A 24,500-nucleotide genomic window follows, 5' to 3' on the forward strand; every position below is an offset into this window, starting at 1 on the left:
GGCGGGGAGCTCCCCATGTGGCCTGCAAGCTGACCCGAATTCTGTTCCCACCCAGCCTGATCCAGTCCCTGCTCACAGTGCTGTCCCAGGTGCTGTGCTTCCTGGCCGTCGAGTGGTACCTGCCCCTGCTTGTGTCCTCGCTGGTGCTGGGCTGGCTGAACCTGCTTTACTATACGCGTGGCTTGCAGCACACGGGCATCTACAGTGTCATGATCCAGAAGGTGAGAGAAGGACTCCTTTGGCCTCAGCAGGCAGGCGCCCCCCTCCAGACGGTGGAGGAGAACACAAGCGCGTCTGCCTTTGCATCCCAAACCCAGACACTCGCTGAATGTAAGCCTGAGCATGAGCGTGCACACACCGGCCCTCAGAGGGCTGTGCTCTGCGCGGGTGTGAGCAAACACAAGAACGTGTGTGTTTGCTAGCGCAGCCTTGCACACCGAAGGAGCAGAGACTGTGCACAGGAGCTCATCCGTGTGCCCGTGTCCTGGGACACCTGGGCATCTGGACGTGTCTGCGCTCATTTATTTATTCGACAAAAGTTGAGGTCCTGTCTAAGTGTTGGAATATGTTCCTTTGTTCGCCCTCAGCTCGCCTGCAGCTGACGTTGTGGTAGGAGAGCTGGGAACGCTCAGAGAAACAAACGAGAACATTACAGGCTGCTAAATGCTAGGGCGGAAATACATAGGCCAGAGCTGGGGGGGTGGGGGGGGGAAGGACTGGGGCAAAGGGTGCCTTAGATGGGATGCTCTGAAGAGGTGATGGATGAGACTAGGAATATGATTCAGCCAGCACAGACTCAGAGGGGGAGCATTGGGGGCCAAGGCCAGGATCCAGAATGAGCTTGGAGCACGTGGGGCAGGGCAAGGAGTCGGGGGAGGAAGTTGGGGCTTCGTTGTCCAGGGGGAGGGGTCTGGAAGTCCCAGAGGCTGAAAAAAATTTTTTAATTGTGGCAAAATATACCATCTTAATAATTTATTTTTATTTTTATTTTTGAGAGAGTGCACATGTGTGCCTGCAAGCAGGGTGGGGTGCAGAGGGTGAGGGAGAGAGAGAATCTCAAGCAGGCCCCACCCTCAGCATGGAGCCTGACGCTGGGCTCGATCTCGCCAACCGCAAGATCATGACCTGAGCCAAAACCAAGAGTCGGATGCTTAAGCGACTGAGCCACCCAAGCTCCTCGATCTTAATCATTTTTAAGTGTACAGTTTAGTGGTATTAAGTACCTTCGAAGTATTAGCCTACCTTTAAGGACAATGTTAAGTACCATCCATCTACAGAACTTTTTCATCTTCCCCAACTCAAACTCTGTCCCCCCATTCAACATGAACTCCCCATTCCCCTCCTCCAGCCCCTAGCAACACCATTCTACTTTCTTTTTTTTATTATTCGTTTTTTGAAAGAAAGAGAGAGAAAGAGAGTCAGAGCACCAGTGGGGGAGGGGCAGAGAGAGAGGGAGACAGAATCTGAAGCAGGCTCCAGGTTCTGAGCTGTCAGCACAGAGCCGGACTTGGGATCGTGACGTGGCTAACGTCGAAGGCGTAACCAACTGAGCCACCCCGGCGCCCCAACACCATAATCTTCTTTCCGTCCCTATGAATCGGACTACTCTAGGCAGCTCACAGAAGTGGGATCATACGGTTTGTGTCCTCTTATGACTGGCTAGGTTCACTCAACACAGTGTCCTGGTTCATCTGTATTGTAGTGAGGATCAGAATCTCGTTCCTTTTTAAGATGGAATACTATTTCACCGTGTGTACGTACCACATTTTTTGGTTTATCTCTTTATGCATCGGTGGACGCTGGGGTTGTTTCCACCTTTTGGTTATTGTAACACTGCAATGAACAGGGGTGTGCACGTACCTGTTTGGGTCTCTGCTTTCTTTTGGGCATATGCCCAGACGTAGAATTTCTGGATCATGTGATAATTCTGTGTTTCATGTTTTCACCCCGGACGGTCATAAGCAAGAAAGTGATGGGATCTGACATAGATTTTTTAAAAGACCGGTCTATTCAGTGTGGCTCCACAGGGCCTCACATATGCATGTGTGTGTGTGTGTGTGGTGTGTCCATGGGAACCCATGCTCAGGGCGGAGGCAGTGGTCGTGGGTCACGCCCGATGGCCCCGCCACCCACCCTGGCTCCTGGGTGTGTGTGTTCTAGGTCATCCTGCGGGATCTGCTCCGCTTCCTGCTGGTCTACTTAGTCTTCCTTTTCGGCTTTGCTGTGGGTAAGGACCCTCCTCCCCCACCCCCTGCCTCTCCTTTGCCCACTCTGTACGCCCCCGAGGCTGCCCCCTCGTCTCCCCAGGCTGAGGATCCCCCTCTCTCCCTCCTGCAGCCCTGGTGAGCCTGAGCCGGGAAGCCCGGGATTCGGGGGCCCCCCCAGGCCCCAATGTCACAGAGGCAGCACAGCCCGGGGTCGGACAGGAGGATGAGGGGGGCAGCTCGTCCCCCTACGGTGGCATCCTGGACGCCTCCTTGGAGCTCTTCAAGTTCACCATCGGCATGGGGGAGCTGGCCTTCCAAGACGAGCTGCGCTTCCGCGGCGTGGTGCTGTTGCTGCTGCTGGCGTACGTGCTGCTCACCTACATTCTGCTGCTGAACATGCTCATCGCCCTCATGAGCGAGACCGTCAACAGTGTGGCCACCGACAGCTGGAGCATCTGGAAGCTGCAGGTGCTGCGGGGGCAGGGGGCTCCCCTCCTTTCCCCCAGGTTCTGGGCCCGGTGAGGAGTATGCAGGACCCGGCTGAGCTGGGCCCCCTGATCCACTCCTTCCTTCCTAGGGTTGTCGTGAGGATCAGATGGGCTCATAGATCTAAAGCCCTTGGGACGGTGCCCGGCACAGAATAGGTGGTGAGAGGGTCAATCGTTATCATCCTCAAGTCTTTCTTGAGAATCTACTGAGGAGCTAGGCTTAGTTCTTTGGTGCTAAACACACAGCAGAGAACAAGGTCAAATCCTTGGCCTCACGCAGTTCCCAGCCTGTGTTCATCAAACAGTCAGTGGGGTTGCGTTAGTGGGTGAGGCAGGCTGGATGTGCCATCCTGGGATTGGGGGGCAAAGGCCCTGTAGCTGGGGGCTGATGTGACATCTGCCTTCCACGGAGGGAGCAAGAGCTACTTCTTGACTGGATGCCTGGGGGTGGGCAGCTGGTGCTCAGAAAGCCTTGTCCCGAAGGCTGGAATCTGACCGATCCGCTGTTGACCTTGGGCAAGCCCCCCATCGTCTCCGAGCTGTGCCCTGCTGGGCAAAGTTGTGTGCCGCACCTAATTCGCTCTTGTGCCGGTGGGCAGGCATGTGTGTGGGTGGAGCAGATGTAATGCTGGTGTGGAATTCTGGAATCGGTAACGAGGCAAGTCACGGTTGAGCAGTCATTCTATGCTGACTTCTCAACACCCGCCCATCTACAGGTGGGGAAACTGAGATTCAGAGGGCTTGAGGGCCTGACATCACACAGGTAACCAGACATTGGAGCTGGATTCAAACCCGCACGCTTAGCAGACTTCGGGTCATACGGCAAAGTGCCGCGGAGTGCCTTCCTGGCCACTGTCTGACATGTCCTTTGTCCTCAGAAAGCCATCTCTGTCCTGGAGATGGAAAACGGCTACTGGTGGTACAGGAGGAAGAAGCAGCGGGCAGGGGTGAAGCTGGCTGTTGGCAGCAGGCCGGATGGGAGCCCCGATGAGCGCTGGTGCTTCCGGTGAGTGAGGGAGGCAGGGGAGGGCGACCTGGGCGCCTTGCTCACCCAGTGATCCCTGGAGACGGCACGGCGCAGGTCCGCCTTACTCTCTTAAAAGCCAGGAGACAGGCGTCAGGAGTCAGGCCTGGTGGGAAAGGAGCAGCAGCGTGCTCCTCCCTGGGCAGGCGAGGTCAGGGATGCCACGCCTCACGGGCCCCGGCATGCCATCCGCCGTCCCCTTCCTGGTGGGCCCTGACCTGCTCCTTCCGGCCTGAAGTGGGGAACACTGAGGAGGCCAAGAAGCCAGAGGGACCCCAGAATTCCAGCACCCCGGCCTTGCCCTGGCTGCTGCGCTCTGGCCTCCAGCCCGACCACAGAGAACTATGTCTTCCACGGGGGAGAGAACCTGGTGACAGACGCACGGCCAGAAACATGGGTTCATGAGACAGCAGTTGAGCAAGGACAGGGGAGGGTCCTGGGCACGCGGAGCGGCCGCAGAAGGGCTCCAGAGAACCCGGGAACACAAAGACACACGTGATCTAAACTCTCCTCTGGGTGTTCAGGGCAACCCAGGTGACTGTGAACGGCCTGAGGGGAGAGGTGCCTGTGTCCTCCNAAGGGCGGAGAAACCCCATTCTCCTGGCCGTCGCTGGGCCTACCTGGGTCCCCCTCCTGGGGCCGCGCAGGCCGCGCAGGTGGCTTCCTGGGGTGTCAGGGCTGCTCTGTTGTCCTCAGGGTGGAGGAAGTGAACTGGGCTGCATGGGAGAAGACGCTGCCAACAGTGCTTGAGGAGCCATCAGGGCCTGGCGTCCCTGGTGAGTAGCCACGGACCGGAGCCCCCGCTCTGGAAGGAGAGCAGGTCCGCGTCCTTGTGTGCGTGTGTCTGTGCGGCCACACAGCCACGGAGAGGACCGCCTCCATGGAGGGCCCCACCCACCTATCCCACAGCTTAGGGGGCGTCTCCCGGAGCCCCCACTGGCTCGGCCCCGTCTGCATGGCCAGCCTTGCTGAGCCCTAGCCTTCCTCCCCTCCCCCACACCTCTGAGGAGAAGCCACTTCCTAGGCCTTTCCCCAGGGTCATGGCCGGCGTCCTGTCCATTCAAGCGTGGGGAGGCCCCTCCCGTCTCCACCCTGCTGCCTTCCACCAAGACTGGCCTTGGCTCCTTCCTCTCACCCGGGGGCCTGTTCCAAGGATTAGTTGTCTCCGCGCCATGCCCTTTCTGGAATCTTCAGCAGCTCTCACTTGGTCTGCGCTTGGCTCTCCTCCTCTTTCTCGTTCTCTTTCCGGCAGACTCTAGTTGTTTGTACATGTGGCGCCCGCCCCCGCCCCATAACAGCCCCTGTGTCACCTCTGACCCCTGCGTAGGGACGCTTCTTCCAGCCTCTGGTTTCCCAGGCTCCAGGGGCCCTGACCATGGCCCTCACAAACCGACAGGTTTCCTGCTTGCACTCTGTGTGCGCCTCCCTTCCTCTGAGTCTTGCCACCCTGTCGCTTCGAGACCAAGACTCTGAAAGCCCCCTTGCCCTGCATCTTGGGAGAGCACCCCACACCCACTGCCTGCTGGGGCTTCTAACAGGACACCCCCAACGGGGACGGCATAATGCGTGTGCCACCCCTCCCCCCCACTCGCCTGGGCAGGAAGCCTTGAACGTCTCTGCTCAGTGTCTCTCTCAGCCTGGTGCTGAGTGTCCTCAGGACCCCCCTCTCCCCCCGGCAGCCACTCACTTCTCTGCCCCCAGCCCTCATGTCACTGGCTCTGCACCACTGCAAGGCTCCGTCTGCACCCCCTCCTTTATTTATTTATTGTTTTTTAATTTTTTTAATGTTTTATTTATTTCGGAGAGAGAGAGAGGCAGCGTGAGCAGGGGAGGGTCAGAGAGAGAGGGAAACACAGAATCCGAAACAGGCTCCAGGCTCTGAGCTGTCAGCACAGAGCCCGACGCGGGGCTCGAACCCATGAACCGTGAGATCATGACCTGAGCCGAATTCGGAGGCTTAACCGACTGAGCCACCCAGGTGCCCCCGCACCCCCTCCTTTAGACAAGTCTTCTTGGGGCACCTGGGTGGCTCAGTCGGTTAAGCGTCCGACTTCAGCTCAGGTCATATCTCACGGTTCGTGGGTTTGAGCCCTGCATCGGGCTCTGTGCTGATGGCTCAGAGCCTGGAGCTGCTTCAGATTCTGTGTCTCTTTCTCTGACCCTCCCCTGCTCACGCTGTCTCTCTCTTTCTCTCTCTCAGAAACAAACAAACATTAGATAAGTCTTCCTGCTCCAGGCTTCTCTTTCTAATGCAGACAAAACTGCACAAGGCCCGCACTGTGCACCTCCCACTGCCTGGAAGGCCTCAGCCCTCAGGGTGTAGATGCATCCCTGCAGTCCAGCCCGGTTCCCACACCTCCCTCTCTCCACATGACAGCTGGTCCCCCCACAGTGCCCCTCGCTCTTCGCTTTCCTTGGCTCTCTGCCCAAGTGTCCAAATCTGCCTTCCTTACAGGCTGGGTCCCTCTCTCCCCTGAGCTCCCTGAACACCTGCTTCTCACTTCCCTCCGGTTCTTCAGCAAAAAGAACGCCTCAAGTGTTCCAGATCCTAACACAGAAGGCTGTTGCCTCTGGGGACTTTAGGCTCCGGGGAGGAAGTCCCTGATAGGCACAAAGCAGGGGTGCAGGAAATGCCTGCAGGAGGGCGCAGGTAGGGAGAAGGATTGCCAGGGACCTCAGGAGTATCTGCTGCGTACAGGGCTTGTGGTTTCGTGGCTGTGGCCTCCTCGGGACACGGCCCAAGGCCCAAGCCACAGCGCTCTTTGTCCCTTTTACAGGCATCGTGAAGAATCCTGCCCTGGCCTCCCAACCAGAGGAGGAGACTGCCTCTGAGGAAGACCACCTGCCCCTCCAGCTCCTGGAGTCCCACTGATGTCCTGCCCAGAGGCGGGACAGAGTCAGAGACAGAGCCGGGGACTCTCTTCAGCCCTATCAGCTGGCTCTGGGGCTCCAGGGAACTTTGCTAGCAAATATAAATAAATACTCTGTCATGACTACCTCTCCGGGAAACATGGTTTAAGCAGAGTTAATGGGCCTTTGGCTGATTGACATCCACATGTCTCTGCGAGCATTTCTGTCTGAGACTGGGCTACTCTCTGTCGCCTTCAACCTGGGCACAGGAGACCCTCACTTGCTGCCCCCCAGCCTGGGGGCTGTCTGTTCCTGAGTGCTGTAGCCGCTGTCATGACAGCCGTGTGGTGGTGGAAGCCGGCAACACAGCCACCTTTTGTCCTTTCCCGCAATTTCCAGCCACCTCCAAGGTATCTCTCAAAGCCTTGAGCTCCTTGGTTTCGTTCAGGCTCTGGATTATTGGTTTCTCTCCCTTCTGGGCTACCTGCTCAGTTCCTACCCCTCCAAGCTGTTCTGCAAGGCTGCCAGAGGGGACTTCTTAAGAGGGAAGAGAAATATGTTACCCGTGTGCTCTGAAGCCTTAAAAGGCTCCCCCAATGCCCACAGGACGCCCTAACTGGCATCCCCCGCCCCCCAGGGTTTTGCCCAAACATTTCCAGACACCTCTTCCCCCATATATATGCCTGCCGTCCTCCATGCTCTCCTTAGCACTTTCACCATTTTCATCAAGTAGACTGATCAACTTGTGTATTTGACCCCCCGGAATTGGCTCTTGCTGGAAGCCCCCGACCCCCACCCCACTAAAATCCTTAAGACCAGCTCACAAGTTGTCTCGCTATAGCTTTTCCAATGTTCTCCAGTCCAAATGAATTGCTCTTCCTTTATGTAATAAGTGTTTATAAAATGCGTACGAATTGAATTATTTCTTAAGTGGGAAGGACCTGAGGGTGTGCATTTGCAGAGGGAGGGGTTTCCGTTGCTGGTGAGCTAAGGGAACGGACGAACGCATGCGTCTTTCCCGAGGAATCGGGAGAGAATGGAAGTGGATCCGGATAAGACGTCTGCTCGCTCCTTAGAGGTCATTCTCAAGCGTGAGGAGAGCTGCAGTGCGAAGACATTTTGAGAGGCTCCGTGTCTTGAAACAGCTGTGGGGAGACAGCAGACTGGCAGCGCTTAGAATTAGAAGCAGCTACTATTTATGAACGTTTGCTGCCTGCCAGCCGGGCCTCTCTGCAGGGTTTCAAGTGCGATTTCTCATGGGATCCTCAGAATAACCTCTGCGGTGCCGGTACTTCATTACCAGGAGCAACGGAAGCTCACAAGGCTGAGTAACCTGCACAAAACCACACAGCTGAGAAAGGGCTGGGGTCCCCGCGCATCGAGGCGACCGCGCACCAGCCCCCGCGCAGGCGCCCTGGCGCACTTCCGGAGCCGCGAGACCCAGAAGGCGGGGCCGTGGAAGAGACCATATGCTCTAAAGGAGGGGGGTGGCCCGGGGTGGTGGGGCGGAGTCCGCATCGTGAAATGGACTGGAAGTTCCCGTGAGTCTTTGCCAGCATTACCCTCCCTTCTGTGAAGAATGGAATATTCCGGCTCCTTAAAAGCAGGGCACACAGCCAAAGCGACCTTTCCTATAGAGTCGTTATGGAGGTGAGCTGCTTTGCGATTTGGCTTAATAGCTGGCGCCAAGGGCGAATGAACTAGAAGCTTTCTAATTTTTGTAAAGAAGGTTTCTGGGAGTTTATGTGGGGGCGGAGGGCGGCTCGGGCTTTGTGGCGGGGGGCGGGGGGGGGGNCCACATTTTTATTCCCCAGGGCCGCCGTCGTCCCAGCAGCCTGATGTCCCCAGGCCGCGCCCCCGCTCCCCGGACCCGCCGTGGGGAGCGCGCCAGCCCCGGTGAACTGGGTAAGTGCGGGTCGGCCTGCACGCGAGCGCGCCGCGGGGGTGAGGTTGGTAATGGGGCCACAGGGGGACTTGGCCGACTGTCCTGATGATAATGGGATTAGGAAGTGCCGTCAGAATCGACAACTGACGATTTTTATGCCTGTCTGATCGCAGTCGCTGAAGCCTCAACAGTGTGATGGAACATCACTGCCAGAACTTGGCCCTTACCGCGTGTCGCCCTCCATGTTCCTGGTGGCCGACCCACTGCCCAGCGTTCAAGCCGGGAGCAGGACCCCTCCTTGAGGTAGGAGCTCCTCTAGGCAGGGATGGATGTACAGTTCGTAACGTTTTGTCTGCTTAAATGCACTGGGATTGGCCGGTAGTTAACAATTGTAAAATTCGTGCCCTGGAAAGTAAGTATGCACGGCTTCATCACAACGTTGACAACAGCCAAGGACCTGGCTGTTTCTCGAGCAATTATGGCTTGTGTGCACGTGTGTGGCGCGGTACTGGGGAGTGAGGGGTGCTTGACTGCTCTGATGAAATCACTTATAGGAAGTGCCGTCAGAAGCGATAACTGACGATAACAGTTCCTGGCTGACTGCAGTCAAGAAGCCCTTCCGGCTGCTGGTGACCTGGGGGGTCTTGGTGTGAACAGTGACCTTTATTTTCTGTATCTACCCAGGTTGCCAATTAGGGGTTGCCAGCGTGCGCTCACTGGCAGCTGAGCTGAGGATGCGAGGGATGATGCGTGGCCTGCCTGGAGGTAAGTTTTGATCTACAGGGAAGTTAGTGGTTGAGTGAGCATCGCTGTTAAATTAGATGAAGTTCTGGTTAAGTCAGATAGTGGGAGTTTTATCTGGTTAACCTAATCCCTTGTATCACTGTAGCCCTTGACCTTTATTGGCAATATCCCCGAGATGGTGGTGGAGCTGAGGGCAGAGGAAACCCAGGAGTTCCCTTTTTACCTCACTGCTGTGTGATCCTGAGCAAATCCTGCCTGTTGAGATTGAGTTTTCCTCACCCTTTAAAATGGCAGTGTTAGGTCTGCGATGTTTAAAATGTGACTAAGTGGAGGTTATACCATTTGAAGAAGGCAGTTCGACTTTTGGGCTTCTATGGCTTAATTCACAAAAAGGCATCTCCAGGAGTTTCCATGAACTCTTACTATGATCTTGGATTGTAGTTGACGCTATTCTGATCAGAACTGCTTCCTGTTTGTTTTTGGTATCTGCTGCCTGCCTATGGGTGCCTTAATTCATCCCCCCAGGTTTTGGGTGCTGACTTGTTGAAGACGGGTGATGAGCGGTGTGGAGTTCAAGCCAGGGTGGCACAGCTCAGCCCAAATAGAGGTAAGCTTTCATCTGGATCAGGATCCCCTCCCCTTCTATAGTAGAATGAATAAGCAGCTAATTTTGTGTAAATTTATGTGCAGAAAAAAGATGTCAAATGATGAAATCACCCAAAAATAGCTGGAATTACCGGCAGATGGTGTAGTGTTGAACCTCTGGTTTTCTGACGATGTCTGTTTATGCTGTGAATGCTGTTGGTGGGAGTGGAACGGGAGATTGACCCTCCGTGTCTTTACAGGCTGTCCCCCAGGAGAACCATGTGGTCGGCTATGCGGAAGTTCCGAGGACCAGTGGCCACCATCAGTTCAGACTGAAAACTGAGGCCTTGGTAGCCGGTGTGGAAACAGCACTTACGTGGTGCCGAGATCCAGAGCCCGTTCTGTTACCAGCAGTAGAGCTAACAAATGTGTTCACAGTGCTTTCACCATTATGGTGCCATTTGCAAGTTTTCTAGTATAAATACCATTATTTCTAGCTCTATCTTGCCCAAAGAGCTTTCTGCCCTTTTAATTTTGTGTAAAATTGTTCTGTTGGTGATGGTCTGAGTTCTTTAAGCTGGAAGCTTATTTCTTTCTGAAATTAGTATTTCCATATACTTAAAATAAACCAATACTGCAATAAAGGACAGCCTTTAGTGTTGATTCTTAAAAATGTGTATTTGGAGAAAACTTTGATCCCTGCTGTTAGGTATGAGCAGTCCGGGTATTGTCGACATCTCTCTGGGCGGTCTTAGCTGTTGCCTCTGTAACAACTTCAGACTCTTAGGGGTAAAAGTTCCAAAGCATTTAAGGCATCAAACCTTTGATTCAGTCTCTGTCGCCCTTGGGCCATGTCCTCCCGCGTAGCCTCCACCTCATGAAGCCCAACACTTTCCTACACTACCCTTGGCCAAAGCTGTGAGTGGGGTGGGCAAGGCCCCATATCTGGCCCTTAACCTGGCCCCTGGCCTGCTGCCTTCGTGAGTGGGCGTCCTGCCCGCAGTGAGGCTGGAGGCTTGTCAGGCTGTGCTTCCCCGCTGTCTGCCATTTGCCTGAGCAGCTCTGGTCACCATCTATGGGCTCGGAGGGACTTGAAGTCTATGCCTTGGATATAGGCTTGCTGTGCCTAGAAGGGATATTTAGCTGGTAGGCCTGGAGTAAAGAGAAGATCGGGTGAAAATACGTTTGCTTACTCCCCTTGGGAACCTCTACTTTCTCCCTGTCTTTGTGGGAGGCATAGATCCCCCAAGAGTTTGAAGTTTCATCTCATGGTCTTGGTTTTTTTAAGGAGCTTCCCATAGGTTTTGGGAGTGTGCTCCATATCATGGGTCACTTGTCTCTGGGAACTCCATGAGAAGAAATTCAGGAGAAAGACCCTTAAAATACTTCCAAAGGGGCTTGCACACTAGCAGCACGAGAACCCTAGCAAAGGGCTTGTAGACTTTGGCAGGGGTGGGGGTGATGGTGCGGCGCTAATGGGTGGGCCTTTTTATGCATGCCGGTACGTGTAGGCATTCTGGGACGCTGTACTGAAGGGTGTGGGGTGGCTGGTCCTTGAGTGGGGCCCTGGCCCCCCAAGTGGAGGTGTGGGCTTCAGAAATGGAGGCTGAGGCGGATGGGAGTGCTTCCTCAGCCCCCAGGGCTTTAGAGGGGGGAGGTAGACCCGACATAAGGATGGAGACTAGGCTCTTGGTGTCTCTGGGCAGCCAGTGCCTCAACCTTCAGCCAGGTGTTAGGGTGAAGATTCCAACCTGCCTGGAGTGGGGGGCACACATCTGGGCTGTCAGGTAGCATCTGGCTGGACTTTGCTTCCCAGAATAGGAAAAAAATTTTCTATCGGGAAATAGGAAGTTAGATGTAGGGCCAGAAGTACATTCCGTTCCTGGGGGTAAGTTCTTACATTAGGGCAAGGTTTCTGCATCTCCAAACAGACTACCCACAAATCTGCCAAGGAGGCTTTCTCAGGAGCCAAAAGGCAGAGGAGATTGGCGAGGGGGCAGTGGAGACCAAAATGAAGTGCTAATCAACCCCCTTTCCAGATGCTACAGCCTGGCTCCCATGGGTGGGGCTGCCCAGGCCACTTTTGGGTGACAGCCTGAGGCCCCTAGAGGGGCCCCCTAGCCTGCCTCAGTCATGCTCCACCGGGCCCCCTACTTCTGTGTCATGTCTGAACTGTGCCTACGCTCTCCCTGCCTTCGAGGTCTTCGGCAGGATCCCGGGGGCCGCCCCCCGGGTCCTGGCCCGCTGCCCCGTCCCGGGCCTCCTCCCCGCCGCCCGGGCCCTCGCCCAGCTCCAGGATGGTGGGCAGGTGGCCCTGCTTCGGGGAGCGCTTGCGCAGGCTGAGCAGGAAGGGCTGGGGCAACGAGAAGATGTCCACGTTGTTGCCCAGGTCGATCCACGTGACGTTGGGGAACTTGCTGGGGTCCTTGAGGGTGTCGGTGAGGTCACGCAGCAGGGCCCGCGTCAGCCGGTTGCCGTTGAGAGCCAGCGTGGTGAGGCGGGGCAGCGTGCTGAGCGCCGGCAGCAGCTGCACCACCATGTCGTCCGTGAGGCCCGTGAAGCCCAGCTCCACGCTGTCCACCTGCTCCCCGCAGCGCTGCAGGTAGCTGGTCACCCGCTCCAGGTCACGCGAGGTGAGCGGGATGCCGGACAGGTCCACCGTGTTGTCCGGAGGGTTCCCGGCCAGGACAGCCTTGAGGCTGAAGGGGAGAAGGCGCGAGCAACGTTCAAGCGAGGGGCGCAAGCCTTTTCCCGGAGGCGGCGGTGGCCGCCGCGGCGGTGGCCGCCACCACGGGGCCACCTCCTGCCCTGCGACAGCAGGGACGGGAGAGACCAGGCCCGCGGGACCCCCCCCGGCACTGCCTCCCGCCTCAGCCTGGCTGGGCCCGGCCCTCCAGAGCTCAAGGAACCACAAGGGAAAGAAAGGCCCAGACGTTCTGGGTGCCCACAGTGCCTGCGTTTGCATCTTCACTCTTCTTCGTACTCGTGTGACCTTTAGTCACGTGACCTCTAACCCTGGGCCTCAGTTTTACCTGCACAAATGGAGCTAATCGAGTACTCCAGAGGTGTTCCGTGAAATAAGGTCATAGACACAGAGCATTTAGGACAGTGCCTTGTACATGTGAGTGCTGATGTTTGCTACCGTCGTTTTTACTTAGACTGAGCTTCCTGCTTCCCCAAGAGGGTCACAAAGTCTCCTGAGGCCTCTTTTTCAGGACAGTCTTGCCCACAGGATGGGGGAATCCTCAGGGAGAGCCCTATAGGACCGCAGGTAGGGGTGAGGCCCAGGGGCTCTGGGCCTGGGGGGGCAGGTAGCTGCTGACTCCTGGAGGCTCAGGGCTCTGCACCCCCTCCCACCCTCCATCATCTGCTGCTCCTTGCTCTGTGGCCAGAGCTCCCCACTTCCGGGTACCCCAGGCGAGCCCCGGGGCTCCAGCCAGGGGAAGGAGAGGAAGGTGGAGGGGGCTCAGCGGGGTTCAAGAGCATATGTTAATATCAGCAGCCCAAGGATCACAGCTTGGGCTTCCTCTCGGCAAAATGACAGAAGTCCCTTTCCTTGGGATCTGAAGCTGGAAGGCTCCTAGTGGCTGGGTGATCGTGGCCAGTCAAATGGCGACAGTAATATCCCCTGCCTACAGCCATTGACGAGTCCTTGAAACAAGCAGTGACCTCCCTCTAGGAGCTCAGCTGCCTGGATGAAGACACTTTGCTGGGGGCAAAAGAGAAGCTTAGCTTAACATTTTCCCAACCTGGAGGATCCTGCAAGTCTACTTCCTTTATCTCAGCTGCCCCAGGACCTATGCTGGCAATCAGACCCCAGGCTTATGGCCCCCAATATGCATCTGAAGGGTCTCATGACTGAGGTTTTATTAAACGGTAATAAATGGCGTCCCCCTAGCAACAGCTAGCCCCCTCCCCCCCTGGGCCTGGAAACCTTGCTTCCAAAATTCCTTAGAGACTTACTGTATCATGACCCGCTCCCAGCCTGAGGGTATATAATGAATTACCCATCATGACCTCCATGCAGCTCTTCCTACCCACAGGTCCTGTCCCCATGCTTTAATAAAATCACCTTTTTTTGCACCGAAAAGACGTGATTCGCGTTCTTTCTTGGCCATCCGGACCACCCCGCCATCACCCCAAAACTTCATCACCCATATTCCTCACACCAGGAATTAGAAACTCCTCCTGTCCGCCTCCCCACCCACCCCTTCTGAATGGGGCCTACTCCCCAGCTCCCCACCCACAGACCGGGCTGCTCCCCGCCACCCTGAATTCTCCTTCCATCTCATTTCCTTCAGGCACCTTCCAAGACAATCCCTCCGGTCCCAGCTCCTCCCTTCGCCCCTGGGAGGGAGTTCTGTGTCGCACAAGCCCAGCCTGGCATGGCTTCACTTTGGGCTACCTTTGGGCGGGGGAGCGAGGCTGGGCGGGGGCAGGGCGGCTCCACCTTGGGCGACTGAGACTCACCAAGCCTGCGGCTTCCTCTTCATCAGCCCCCGGTGCCGCCTCCACTGGGAGTGGGGGCTGAGGTGGTAAGTCAGCTGCCTGCACAGCTTCTCGGTGGCCCCCAGGGCATCGCCTTCCTGCAGAGACAACCACAGGCAGGGGGGCCTGAGTCGCAGGAACAGGCAGGGGGGCCCAGGCCCTCACCTCCAGCTTCTCCTGTCTCCAATGGAGAAGTGCGGGCCGAGGGAGGCCCTGCTCTGTTGGCTCACAGTGGGACCCCCTTAGCAGAGGGCAGTGGGTGCAAACAGATCTGCCTAATGTTCTCGCTTCTGTGAATTCGTTGCTATCACAACAACATTGAGATTTATAGAAAACTCTGAATTCCAGGCAATCTGACAATTGACCAGAGAGCTGAGTGCTGGCTGACCGCTTCAGTATTCACCGTGGTCCCTGCCTCTCCCCAACGTACAGGGCCATTCCGCTCACTCATTTGCTCAACAAATGCTTACTGAGCACCCCCTGGGTGCCAGGTAGTTGTTCCAGGAGCTGGGGATACAGCCGTGAACAAATGTTCCCGCACTGGTCTTTCACATAGTAAAGATGAAAGGGAAGTATGGTGTCTCGAGGGAGAAAATGTCAAAAGTGGGAAAATAAAAGAATGAGGAGGCCAAGCCTTTCCCAGCCCAATTCATTTATCTACTCGAATCTATCTGGACAATCAGCATTTTTTTTTTAAAGCAAGCTCTACACCCAATGTGGGGCTTGAACTCACCACCTCAAGAACAAGAGTCACATGCTCTACGGACTGAGCCAGGGACTGCAGGCCCATCAGCATTGGAGTTTGAAATAATTGTCCTGAGCTGTGTCCCACCAAAGTTCTTAAATTTGGGTCCTAATCCCAGGTACCTCAGAATGTGGCTGTATGCAGAAGTAGGGCCTCTGCAGAGTAAATACGGTAAAATGAGGTCAGGTGGGGCGGGCCCCCATCCAGCATGACTGGTGTCCTTATGAAAAGAGATCAGGACACAGACACGCACAGAGAAAATGTGAGGACACAGGGAGAACATGGCCATCTCTAGGCCAAGGGGAGGACTCAAGAAATCAACCTTGCCAACATCTTGACCTTGGACTTCCTGCCTTCGGAGCTATGAGAAAATAAGTTTCAGTGGTATTTTGTCCTGGCGGCTCTAGTAAACTTACACTGGGCTCAAGGGGCATCAGAGAGATGCTAGAGAGACGCCAGCTCTGTCCCAAGGGAAGTCAACTCCATAGACGGCCACCAAGCCCTGGGGAATGCGGGTCAAGAGAGTGTGCCCCGGTCAGGCGGCCCAGTACTAAAAGTCGAGAGCCAGCAAGTGCCGGGACTCAGATGCACACCCACGTGCGGAGAGCAACATGGATGTGGTGCAGTTCAACCGCGAACCCGGGACCCGAGTGCCTGGCGTGCTGTGAGCGCTCAGTCAAGGCCAGCTTGATGACTGTGACCACCACTGCTCTGCTGTGGAGACGCAGCATATTGAGTCATTAAGAGCACAGACTCAGACCCAAATCAGGCGGATCTGAACCCTCGCTTTGTTCCCTCCTCTGTGACCTCAGGCAAGTCACTTGACTGTGAAGGGATAACAGAACCAAACTCCGAGGCCATTTTGTGAGGATGAAACCAGTTGTCACTTGCAGAGGGCTCTGACTGTAGCTCAGCACAGGGCTCTCCAGGAAGGCTCACAGTAAAATACTGTGCCATCCTGAGCGGTCATCCACTGATGCCTGATAGGTTCGTGATTTTTGCATGGAGAGAGGAAACGAGGCATCTCTGAGTGAGGAGGAAATGTGTGCAAAGGTTTGGGGGGTGAGGAGCATTACAGCACGTGACAACCTGGGGCCCGGTCACTTCTCACCACCACCACGGCCATCACTTTGGTCCAAGCCACTGCTATCTGTCACGTGGTTGGCTGCACACAGACATTATGCTAGGACTTTCTGGAATCCCCACAACACTCCGGAGCAGAAACGCTTTCCTTATCCCCATTTTAAAGAGGAAGAAACTGAGGGCCACAGAGCAGAGCTGGGGCTGATGGAAAGGCAAGACAAAGAGACCTTGGGGGCAGGAGACAAGAGAGAGAAGAGGCAGGAAAAGAGGGATGCTGAGTGTCCAAATCTGAATGGGGATTCAGGAGACAGAATGGAATCGGTTTAGCCGGCACCTCTGGTCTCTGGTTCTCCAAGAACCTCACTTGCTTCTGCCTATGCCCGTCTGATAAACAGACGTCACCTGTCACTTCAGCTGATTACACCTGCAAACCCCCGGACTGCATGTTCTGATTCCTAGACTTAGTTTTTTGCTGAGCCTCGTCAGACGGGTGTGTGGGAAGGGGAGCAGAGGAAGCGCGCAGGGCCTCCATCAAGGGACAGCAGCAAGGTCACATGTGCACTTTGAGACTGTCCCTCTGACAGAGCGATCGGGGGTGGGGGCGGGGCGGAATCGGCTTCTCGGGGTTTGGGGGCCCGTGGAAAGGGCTGAAAGTGATGGAGACCTCCACACTTGCTTGACCTTGCACAGGGCGGAGAGGGTCTGCGCTGGGAGGGGATGAGGAAGGGTCTGGGCTTGGGGCTTGGGAGCTGGGTGGAAGGCAGGGGGCTCCAGGGGAGAAGGGGACGAGAAGGCAGGGCGGGGCAATTGTCCGGCTCAGTGGAACATCTCCTGGGAGATGCTATTGGATCCGTGAGGCTGGGGCTCAAGACACATTCAGCACATTCATCAGCCTCTGATTAAAGCCCTTGGCCATGGACTAGGGTTAGGGTTAGGACACATCAGACACAGAGGGATGGAGAAGGCACACAGCCATGAGCACCACGGAAAGGAAGGGTCAGTGGGACTCCCGTGAGAAGGCTCGGCCAGAAGAGGCTCAGGGTGAAGGCCACCTTCGGAGGCCAAAAAGAGAGCGGAGGTGACAAGGGAAATGGTGCATGGAGAGAGCTGTGGTTCTTCACTCGGGGCTCTTGCACACTGGCTTCGCCAAGGAGCCTTAAAAATCCCTGCTGCTTGGGGCTCACGCCCAGCATGGGTCAGCAGCTTGCCTGCGGGGTTATTTCAAAGCAGGTGATTCCCCTGTGTCACCAAGGTGGAGAAGCACCAGATCCAACGCTTCAAAGACAAGGACCAAGTGGGTGGTCCTGCTTCACTCCTGGGACCACCCCGGGGACAGAACGTCGTCACTCTCCCACGGCACCTGCTCCAAAGCGGAGAACCGAGCTCCTCAGCCTGGGCTCCTCTTCCAACCACCTCCCAGGGTTTCCAAAGTCCAGGGCCAGCGGCGGGGCCTCGGAAGGAAGAAACAAAGAGAGGAAAAGGCGGCAAGGCAGCCGCCGCGGTGCGCGGACGCGGCCAGGAGGGGGCAGCTGCGTGCAAGGCGCGGCAACCCGGGGACCGCGCGCGGCCGTTCCCCACCTGGGAGACTGAGCAAGCCCGGTTCCTCGCCAACGAGGACAATGCACACGGCCACCTCACCGCGGATCTGAGACTCCGCGCGAGCCAGTGTCCTTCCAGAAGTGAGAGCTCCCCTCCGTTTGTCTGGACCACGTAAGCAACAGCTAACACTTGTTGGCGCGTGCACCGTTCGGCGTCACCCCTGCATTGTACGCCCCACCTCGTCGCAATGCTGCAACTCACAACCCTCCTCTGAAACCGGCGCTACTACAATCCCCACTTTACAAACGAGGGAACGGGGGCTTAAAGAGGTGGAGGAGACTGGCAAACCCCACAGCTTGTAAGATGGAATGGGGACGCAGAGCTCGCCTCCGAGGCCGACCTCCTTCCCGACCTGCCATCCCCACGCCGCCCTCCCGGGGATACATTTTGCTTTCGGTGGGTTCAAGGGGTTTCTCTCATTTGCAACCACAAAAGCAAGCCCATCTCACTTCCCCCAGCTCCGTCCCTCTTCGAAGGCCCCTCCCGGCCTCCCTCCCGCCGAGAACGGGACTAAGCAAGGACTGGCCCCGAGCTGGAGAAGTCCGGAGAGGGTGGGGGAGGGAGAGGACGCAAGGAGAGGGAGGAGGCAACGCAGGAGGAAGTGTCCGTTTCTCCGTGTTTCCAGAAGCAGCTGCTTCTCGATACAGAGCAGCCACGCGCCCCTGGTGCAACCTTGACCGAGGAATTTGAACATCAGCGCCGCAAAGGAGCGGGTCCGCGCGCCCTGCACCCAGCACCGCGCGCCCTGCGGGCCCCTTTCTGCTGGTCAACGTGGTGAGGCCCAGCGGCCCCTTTGTGCAACCAGACCCCATCCCAGGCTGCAGCCGATTGGTCCAGAAGCGGGCACAGAGCAGAACGCAGCCAACCAGCCGTTTCCTGGAGACGGGACACACCCCCGTCTCCTCCCAGGGCTGGACGCCCTCCCCTCCCCCCCACCTCCTCGACGGGCAATCTCGGGGCCGGGGAATGGAGAGTGGGGCGGGGGCGAGCAGAGAGGAGGGATGGAGAGAGGTCTGCGCCGCACTATGGTTCTAGCCCCGCCTTCCATGCTTGGCTGTCTCTGGGCCCCAGAGGACCCCTCCCAGCAGGATACATTCTCTTCCTAGCTTGAGGCCGGCGAGCTGGCTCCGGTGACTTGCGACAGAGTCCTAACCCACGCCCAAGGCTCAAAGGCGGTTTGTGGACTCGATTCTGCAGCTCTTCCTCCCGCCCATGGAGAAGGAAGAAGGAAGGAGGGGGGCATGGTGCAAGTCAGGGGTGACAGGGCACTGCAGGGTGGGGCGAGGCTCCCGCAGCGCCTCTTCCCGCCTGACCCTTGCCCCTGACCCGGACCCTGGGGGAGAACCTACCAAAGATGCTTAAGACCGATGGCAGTCCCCTCCAGGAGGGGGTCACAGTACCCCGACACTGCTCCACGCGTCTACTGTCAGGGTGACTCCCCCCTGTCATCTTGGCTGCCCCAGGCACCTTGGTGTGCTCCCCGAGGCCCCAAACCAGCACAGCCCCCCACTACTGCAGCCCCAGGGCTTCCCTCACTCATTCATAAATTCATTCATTCATCAAATATCCACGGTTCTTCCTACTATAAGCTGGGCGCTGCTCCAGATACCGAGTTCTGGCTTTTCTTCCCGGAGTCCATTCTCTGCTCTTCTCAGTGCCTGGAAGGCTGAGCCTATGGACAGCACCACTGACCCTCATGACCCGGCTTCCAGTTGGGTTCAGCTAACGAGTGATTGGAGCGAGATCAGAGGCCAGGAGGAAAGCTCTGTGTCGCAGCCTACGTGGTAGCCAGCCTCCAAGATGGCCCCCACCGATCCTGGCCTCCTTTAATTGCCTCCTTTCCCAGGCTCCTTCCACACCCCATCAGGGTTGACCTGGGTGATCAACAGAATGTGGCTAGGTCATAAAAGACAATGTGGCATCTGCCTTGCTCTTTCTCGGATCACCTGCTCCGGGATAAGCCAGCTGCCACTTTGGGAAGAAGCTCAAGAGGTCCTACGGAGAGACCCATGTGGCAAGAACTGGGGCTCCTGCCAACAGCCAAGGGATGTGCCCTCTGGGAAGGGGGTCTGCCCATCTCTGCCAAGCCTGTTGACGCTTGCAGTCCTGGCGCCCCCGTCTTGAGGGACCCTGAGCTAGAATGACCTGGTTAAGCTACAGAGACTGCACAGCGGTTAAATGTCTACTCTCGCCAGCCACTAAGTTTTGGCGTCATTTGTTTACACAGCGCCAGAAAAATACAACACGGGGGCACTTGGGGGGCTCAGTTGGTTAAGCCTCCGACTTCAGCTCAGGTCGTGATCTCACGGTTCGTGGGTTCGAGCCCCGCGTCGGGCTCTGTGCTGACACCTCGGAGCCTAGAGCCTGCTTCCAATTCTCTGTCTCCCTCTCTCTCTCTCTCTCTGCCCCTCCCCCACTCATACTCCGTCTTTGTCTCTCTCTCTCTCTCAAAAATAAATAAACATAAAAAAAAAACACATCATGGCCCTTTCTGTGGTAACAACTTCCTGCTGTTGCTCATCTTCGGGCGTCCCAACATCTCCTATTGGTTTCCTCTCTCCAGCCCACAACCCTGGAAATAGTCCCATTATTAAAACCTCTCAAAAACTCACAATGGAATGTGTCACCCACTTCCCGCCAGGGCCCTGCCCGGTGCAAGAAGGAACAGTGAACGAGACAGATGCCATCTCTTGCCCCTTTGGAACTTCCGTTCTGGTGGGGAAGGCGGACGATGCGTTAGCTCACAAGTAAGTAAGCCAGAGAGGCCTTTGGAGACCAGCGAGTGAAATACAGCAATGAACGGCCCAGAGGCTGGCCAGGAGGGCTCTGTGAGCTAGGCTGGCCCAAGGTGGCCCTGGAGAGGACCCAGCCGGGCTGAGTCTGAATGGAGGAGAGGGCAGGTGTGGTCACCAGGTCCCAGGTCGGGAAGGATCCGGATGCTCTGGGAACAGAGAGGAGGCCCATGTGGCTGGAGCAGAGTGAGCGGGGCGGACATGGAGGTAAGAGATGATATAGGAGATTCAGGCAGGGGCCAACAAGGAGTTTGGACAAACCAGGAAGCAACACCACACGGAAGGTGCTCAGCGAGGCACCCATGTGATCCAGGTTCCCTTGTGGATTACTCTCTGCTTGTTCCCAGAGCACAGAGGGTGGGAAGGAGGTGGGAGCGGAGACCCAGGGTCCAGTCGAGGCTCGACCAGCAGCCCTGAGAAGGACGTGGGGACCAGAAGGGCCTCAGAGAGACCTCAACACATTGGGGAATGAGGGCTGTCGAGACAACATGGCTGCTGGTCCCAGACCCCCTTGGATCCACTTTTCCCAGCTTCGTGCCCCTTCCTTCTCTGGTGTGTCTCCGCCTGGATAGACCAGGTAAGCCAGCGGGACAGAAGGGCCTGGGAGCTTAGGTCCCAGGGGAGCCCTGTATGGTTCCAGCCCCTGGTGCCTCAAGGGACCAGGCCAGGGGCACCCAGGTGGCTCAGTCGGTTGAGCGTCCGACTTCAGCTCAGGTCATGATCTCAGTTTGTGAGTTTGAGCCCCGCGTCGGGCTCTGTGCTGACAGCTCAGAGCCTGGAGCCTTCTTTGGGTTCTGTGTGTCATTCTCTCTCTGCCCCTCCCCAACTTGTGCTCTGTCTCTCTGTCTCAAAATTAAATAAATGTGAAAAAAAAAAGGGGGGGGGGAAGCAGGCCAAAGCCATGGCCTGTTTTCCCCGGGCACCTCCTCAGCAGATCACTGTCCACACACCCTCATTTTCGCGTCTGAATGTGGGGAGCCTCATGGTCGACAGGATGGGAGAGATGTGCGGGTTGGGAGCTGGGGCCCAGGGAACGAAAGAGTCTCCAAATTTTCCCGCTAAGTCATCTGTGCTTCTAGTGGAGGAGGGGTGGTGACTCAGGGGCACCCGGGCACAAATGTCCAAGAGGTGGGTAACTTCTGAGTCCGAAGCTGAGCTGTAGATTCATCAGCACGCAGTCATGGGCGGGATGGGGTTGTGCCTGTCCCCTCCCCCTCGGGACAGGCCCAGACCCACTCCGGCTGGGACACAGGTTGAGAAAATGGATGGGATGCATTCGAGGGGGTTATCTTAGTGGAGGGAAGGGTCAGATGCTTGGCCAAGATTGGACCGGGAGGGGCTATTTCCTTCGTTTCGTCTCACAGTTGAGGCAGACGCCCCCTCAGCTGATGGTCTTGACACCTCTGTCTATAACCTTAAGGCCCACCCTCAGGCTGATCTGAAGTTCTCAGATGAAAAAGAATGAGAAGTCCTGGCCAGTCCCCAAGGCAGTCACCTATTGGGGTGGGCGTGGGGGATGCCCTTACCATCATCTTTGGGGTATAGAGTCAGGACTACCCACCTCGGCCTCAACCAATGCGGGGGGGGGGGTTGTTCCTTCCAAAGGGCTTCTCCCGCCACGTGGCCTTGGATACAGGCAGGGGAACCAGCCAGGCTCCTGGGCCTTCGACAGGGCTGACACCACTGGCTGGCTCTTGGAACTCCGGAAACCAGGGGCCAGACCCTTGTTTTCCAAGACGCTGAGCCCACTCCCTACCTCCGCGTCCCTCAACTGACCCGCTGGGCCTGAGCATCCTGCTTGGCGCATGGCGGGTGCTCAGTGACTAACTTACACCTTAGCTGCCGTGTACAGGTGCTTGACCATGACAGATATGCGGCCATCCTTCTCAAGAGTCATTTCAGCCACAGGTCTACAGGAAAGGGTGTTGTTATGCCCTGGAGGAAGATCAAGTTCAGGGGCGCCTGGGTGGCTCAGTTGGTTAAGCACCAACTCTTGGGTTCAGCTCAGGTCATGATCTCACGTTTGTGAGATGGAGCCCCGCACTGGGCCCTGGGCTCCATACCAACGGTGTGTGGCCTGCTTGGGATTCTCTGCCTCCTTCTCTCTTTGCCCCTCCCCTCCTGTCTCTCTCTCTCTCAAAGTAAATAAATAAACATTAAAAATAAAACTTTAAGGGGCACCTGAGAGGCTCAGTCAGTTGAGCGTCCAGTTTCAGCTCACGTCATGATCTTGTAGTTCACGAGTTCAAGCCCCACGTCGGGCCCTGTGCTGACAGCTCAGAGTCTGGGGCCTGCTTTGGATTCTGTGTCTCCCCCTCTCTCTGACCCCAACGCCACCTCACTTGTGCTGTCTTTCTCTCAAAAATAAATTTTAAAAATTTTTAATGAAAATAAAAAAGATGAAGTTCAGCTAATTAAGTGACCTGAGAAAGCTACACCCATGTAGTGGACTGAATGTTTGTATCCCCGACCAACTCAGATGTTAGACCCCATCCCAGTGCGATGGTGTCTGGGGTTGGGGCCTTTGAGGGGGTAAGTAGGATTAGATGAGGTCATGAGGGTTTTAGGAGAGCCCAGCGGGGTGCCCAGGTAGCTCAGTTGGTTAAGCATCTTACTCTTGGTTTCGGCTCAGGTCATGATCTCACGGTTCATGAGTTTGAGCTCCATGTGGGACTCCACTGTCAGCCCAGAGCCTGCTTGGGATCCTCTCTCTCTCTCTCTCTCTCTCTCACTGTCTCTCCCCTGCTCACACACACACACACTCTCTCTCTCTCAAAATAAATAAATAACTTTAAAAAAGAAAAAAAAAGAAGAAGAGGCCAGAGAGCTAGTTCACTTTCTTTCTGCCACATGAGGCCACGAGAAGGTGGCCCAGAACAGGGCTCTCACCAGAACCGACCATGCTGGGCGCCCTGATCTTGGACTTCCAGCTTCCAGAACTGTGAGCAACGCATTCCTGTTGTTTATAAGCCATGCAGTCAGTGGTAACGTGTTGTAGCGGCCTGAGCTAAGACGACCCCAGTACGGGCCCTGTGGTTCCCACACAGATGGACGGGATGGAGCTCGGCACAGAGGAGAGGGCCACCTCTCCTTCCGCCCTGTCTGGTCTCCTGAAGTCTGGCGTTGGCGGGCAGGAAGGGAGGGAGGGGGGCGGGTGCTCAGGTTGTCCCCGCACAGGCCCCCCTCCTCCGGCCCCCATGCACCCCAGTGAGGCCCACTCGAGCCCTGGCAGAAGCTGTTGGCAATTGAGGGACACTGCAGAGATCCTGAGCACCGGCCCTCACTCGGCCCAGAACTGGGGCCCAGATCACGTCTGGGGTGTAACCTTTATCCGATGACTTCATTGCCTGAACTTGGTCTTCCTCAACGCTGAAACGGGCATAAAAATAACATCTCTCCCATTGAGCTGTTCTGAGGGCCCTATAATCGGTCACCCCTTCACCTGTGGGCATCTAAATTCTAGAAAGGCAGAAGTCTGGCCCCTGCCACGCCTGCGGGCTCTGGTCTCACCCAGGCTGAGCCAGGTGTGATCTGAGTGAGAAGTAAAGATGCCTCCAGGCCCAGCCTGGCAACCCCCTCCCCCCCGGGGCTCCCAGGACCTGCCCCCTCCTCCTCAGGCCCAAGGCTCCCAGGCTGCCCCCCATCATCATCAGTCTTTTCTTACCATCCCCTACCTGAGCCCAGCACCCCTGCCTTCCGCCACGTGTCCCCACCAACCCTCCCACACGCCTGCCCGTGTCTGGCTCCCAGCCCTTCAGAACCCGCTCCTCACCCCGAGCCCTGGCGCCAGAAGCCAGAGAAGGCCCTAGACAAAGGCCCAGGGCGAGGCTCAGCTCCAGAGCAGGGTCCCTGCGAGATCTAGATGGCACTTTTGTGCAAAGAAGGAAAAGTCTGCCTCTCGATGGGCACAGTCTTGACCCGGCGCCTATGGCTTGTTGGCAGAGATGGGGCTGGATTTGAGTGGTCTCCGGTCTCCCCTCACCCCTGCCACCTCCTGGCCTGTGTGAGGT

The 24,500-nt window shown here is 56.7% G+C and overlaps 2 protein-coding genes, 1 long non-coding RNA gene and 3 other non-coding genes across 6 annotated transcripts in view; 5 read left to right on the plus strand and 1 right to left on the minus strand.

Annotated features, from left to right (window-relative positions):
* The window catches only part of TRPV2 (transient receptor potential cation channel subfamily V member 2), an 18,856-nt gene extending 12,141 nt beyond the window's left edge, over positions 1-6,715 (plus strand). The window contains exons 10-15 of the mRNA XM_077746709.1: positions 30-221; positions 2,161-2,227; positions 2,338-2,675; positions 3,574-3,701; positions 4,416-4,495; positions 6,497-6,715. Of these exons, the coding sequence (XP_077602835.1) occupies positions 30-221; positions 2,161-2,227; positions 2,338-2,675; positions 3,574-3,701; positions 4,416-4,495; positions 6,497-6,591 (900 nt within the window). The 3' untranslated portion in view covers positions 6,592-6,715. The remainder of the gene's footprint in view (positions 1-29; positions 222-2,160; positions 2,228-2,337; positions 2,676-3,573; positions 3,702-4,415; positions 4,496-6,496) is intronic.
* A 1,652-nt stretch (positions 6,716-8,367) lies between these two features.
* On the plus strand, positions 8,368-10,427 carry LOC144217244 (uncharacterized). The gene is made up of 5 exons (XR_013330859.1): positions 8,368-8,474; positions 8,628-8,757; positions 9,139-9,219; positions 9,724-9,805; positions 10,044-10,427. It is a non-coding gene; the product is annotated as an uncharacterized LOC144217244 (long non-coding RNA).
* LOC144217351 (small nucleolar RNA SNORD49) lies at positions 8,553-8,623 on the plus strand. Its single transcript, XR_013330883.1, has one exon. It is a non-coding gene; the product is annotated as a small nucleolar RNA SNORD49 (small nucleolar RNA).
* Positions 8,986-9,056, plus strand: LOC144217350 (small nucleolar RNA SNORD49). Its single transcript, XR_013330882.1, has one exon. It is a non-coding gene; the product is annotated as a small nucleolar RNA SNORD49 (small nucleolar RNA).
* Positions 9,901-9,974, plus strand: LOC144217358 (small nucleolar RNA SNORD65). The gene has a single exon (XR_013330888.1). It is a non-coding gene; the product is annotated as a small nucleolar RNA SNORD65 (small nucleolar RNA).
* Positions 10,428-10,432: 5 nt separating the features above from the next.
* The window catches only part of LRRC75A (leucine rich repeat containing 75A), a 16,064-nt gene continuing 1,996 nt past the window's right edge, over positions 10,433-24,500 (minus strand). Inside the window, exons 3-4 of the mRNA XM_077746785.1 lie at positions 14,254-14,369; positions 10,433-12,482 (exon numbers count right to left, since the gene is read on the minus strand). Of these exons, the coding sequence (XP_077602911.1) occupies positions 11,945-12,482; positions 14,254-14,369 (654 nt within the window). The 3' untranslated portion in view covers positions 10,433-11,944. The remainder of the gene's footprint in view (positions 12,483-14,253; positions 14,370-24,500) is intronic.

The sequence above is a fragment of the Crocuta crocuta genome, unplaced genomic scaffold (genome assembly GCF_008692635.1).
Source record: "Crocuta crocuta isolate KB4526 unplaced genomic scaffold, BGI_CrCroc_1.0 scaffold139, whole genome shotgun sequence".
NCBI lineage: Eukaryota > Metazoa > Chordata > Mammalia > Carnivora > Hyaenidae > Crocuta > Crocuta crocuta.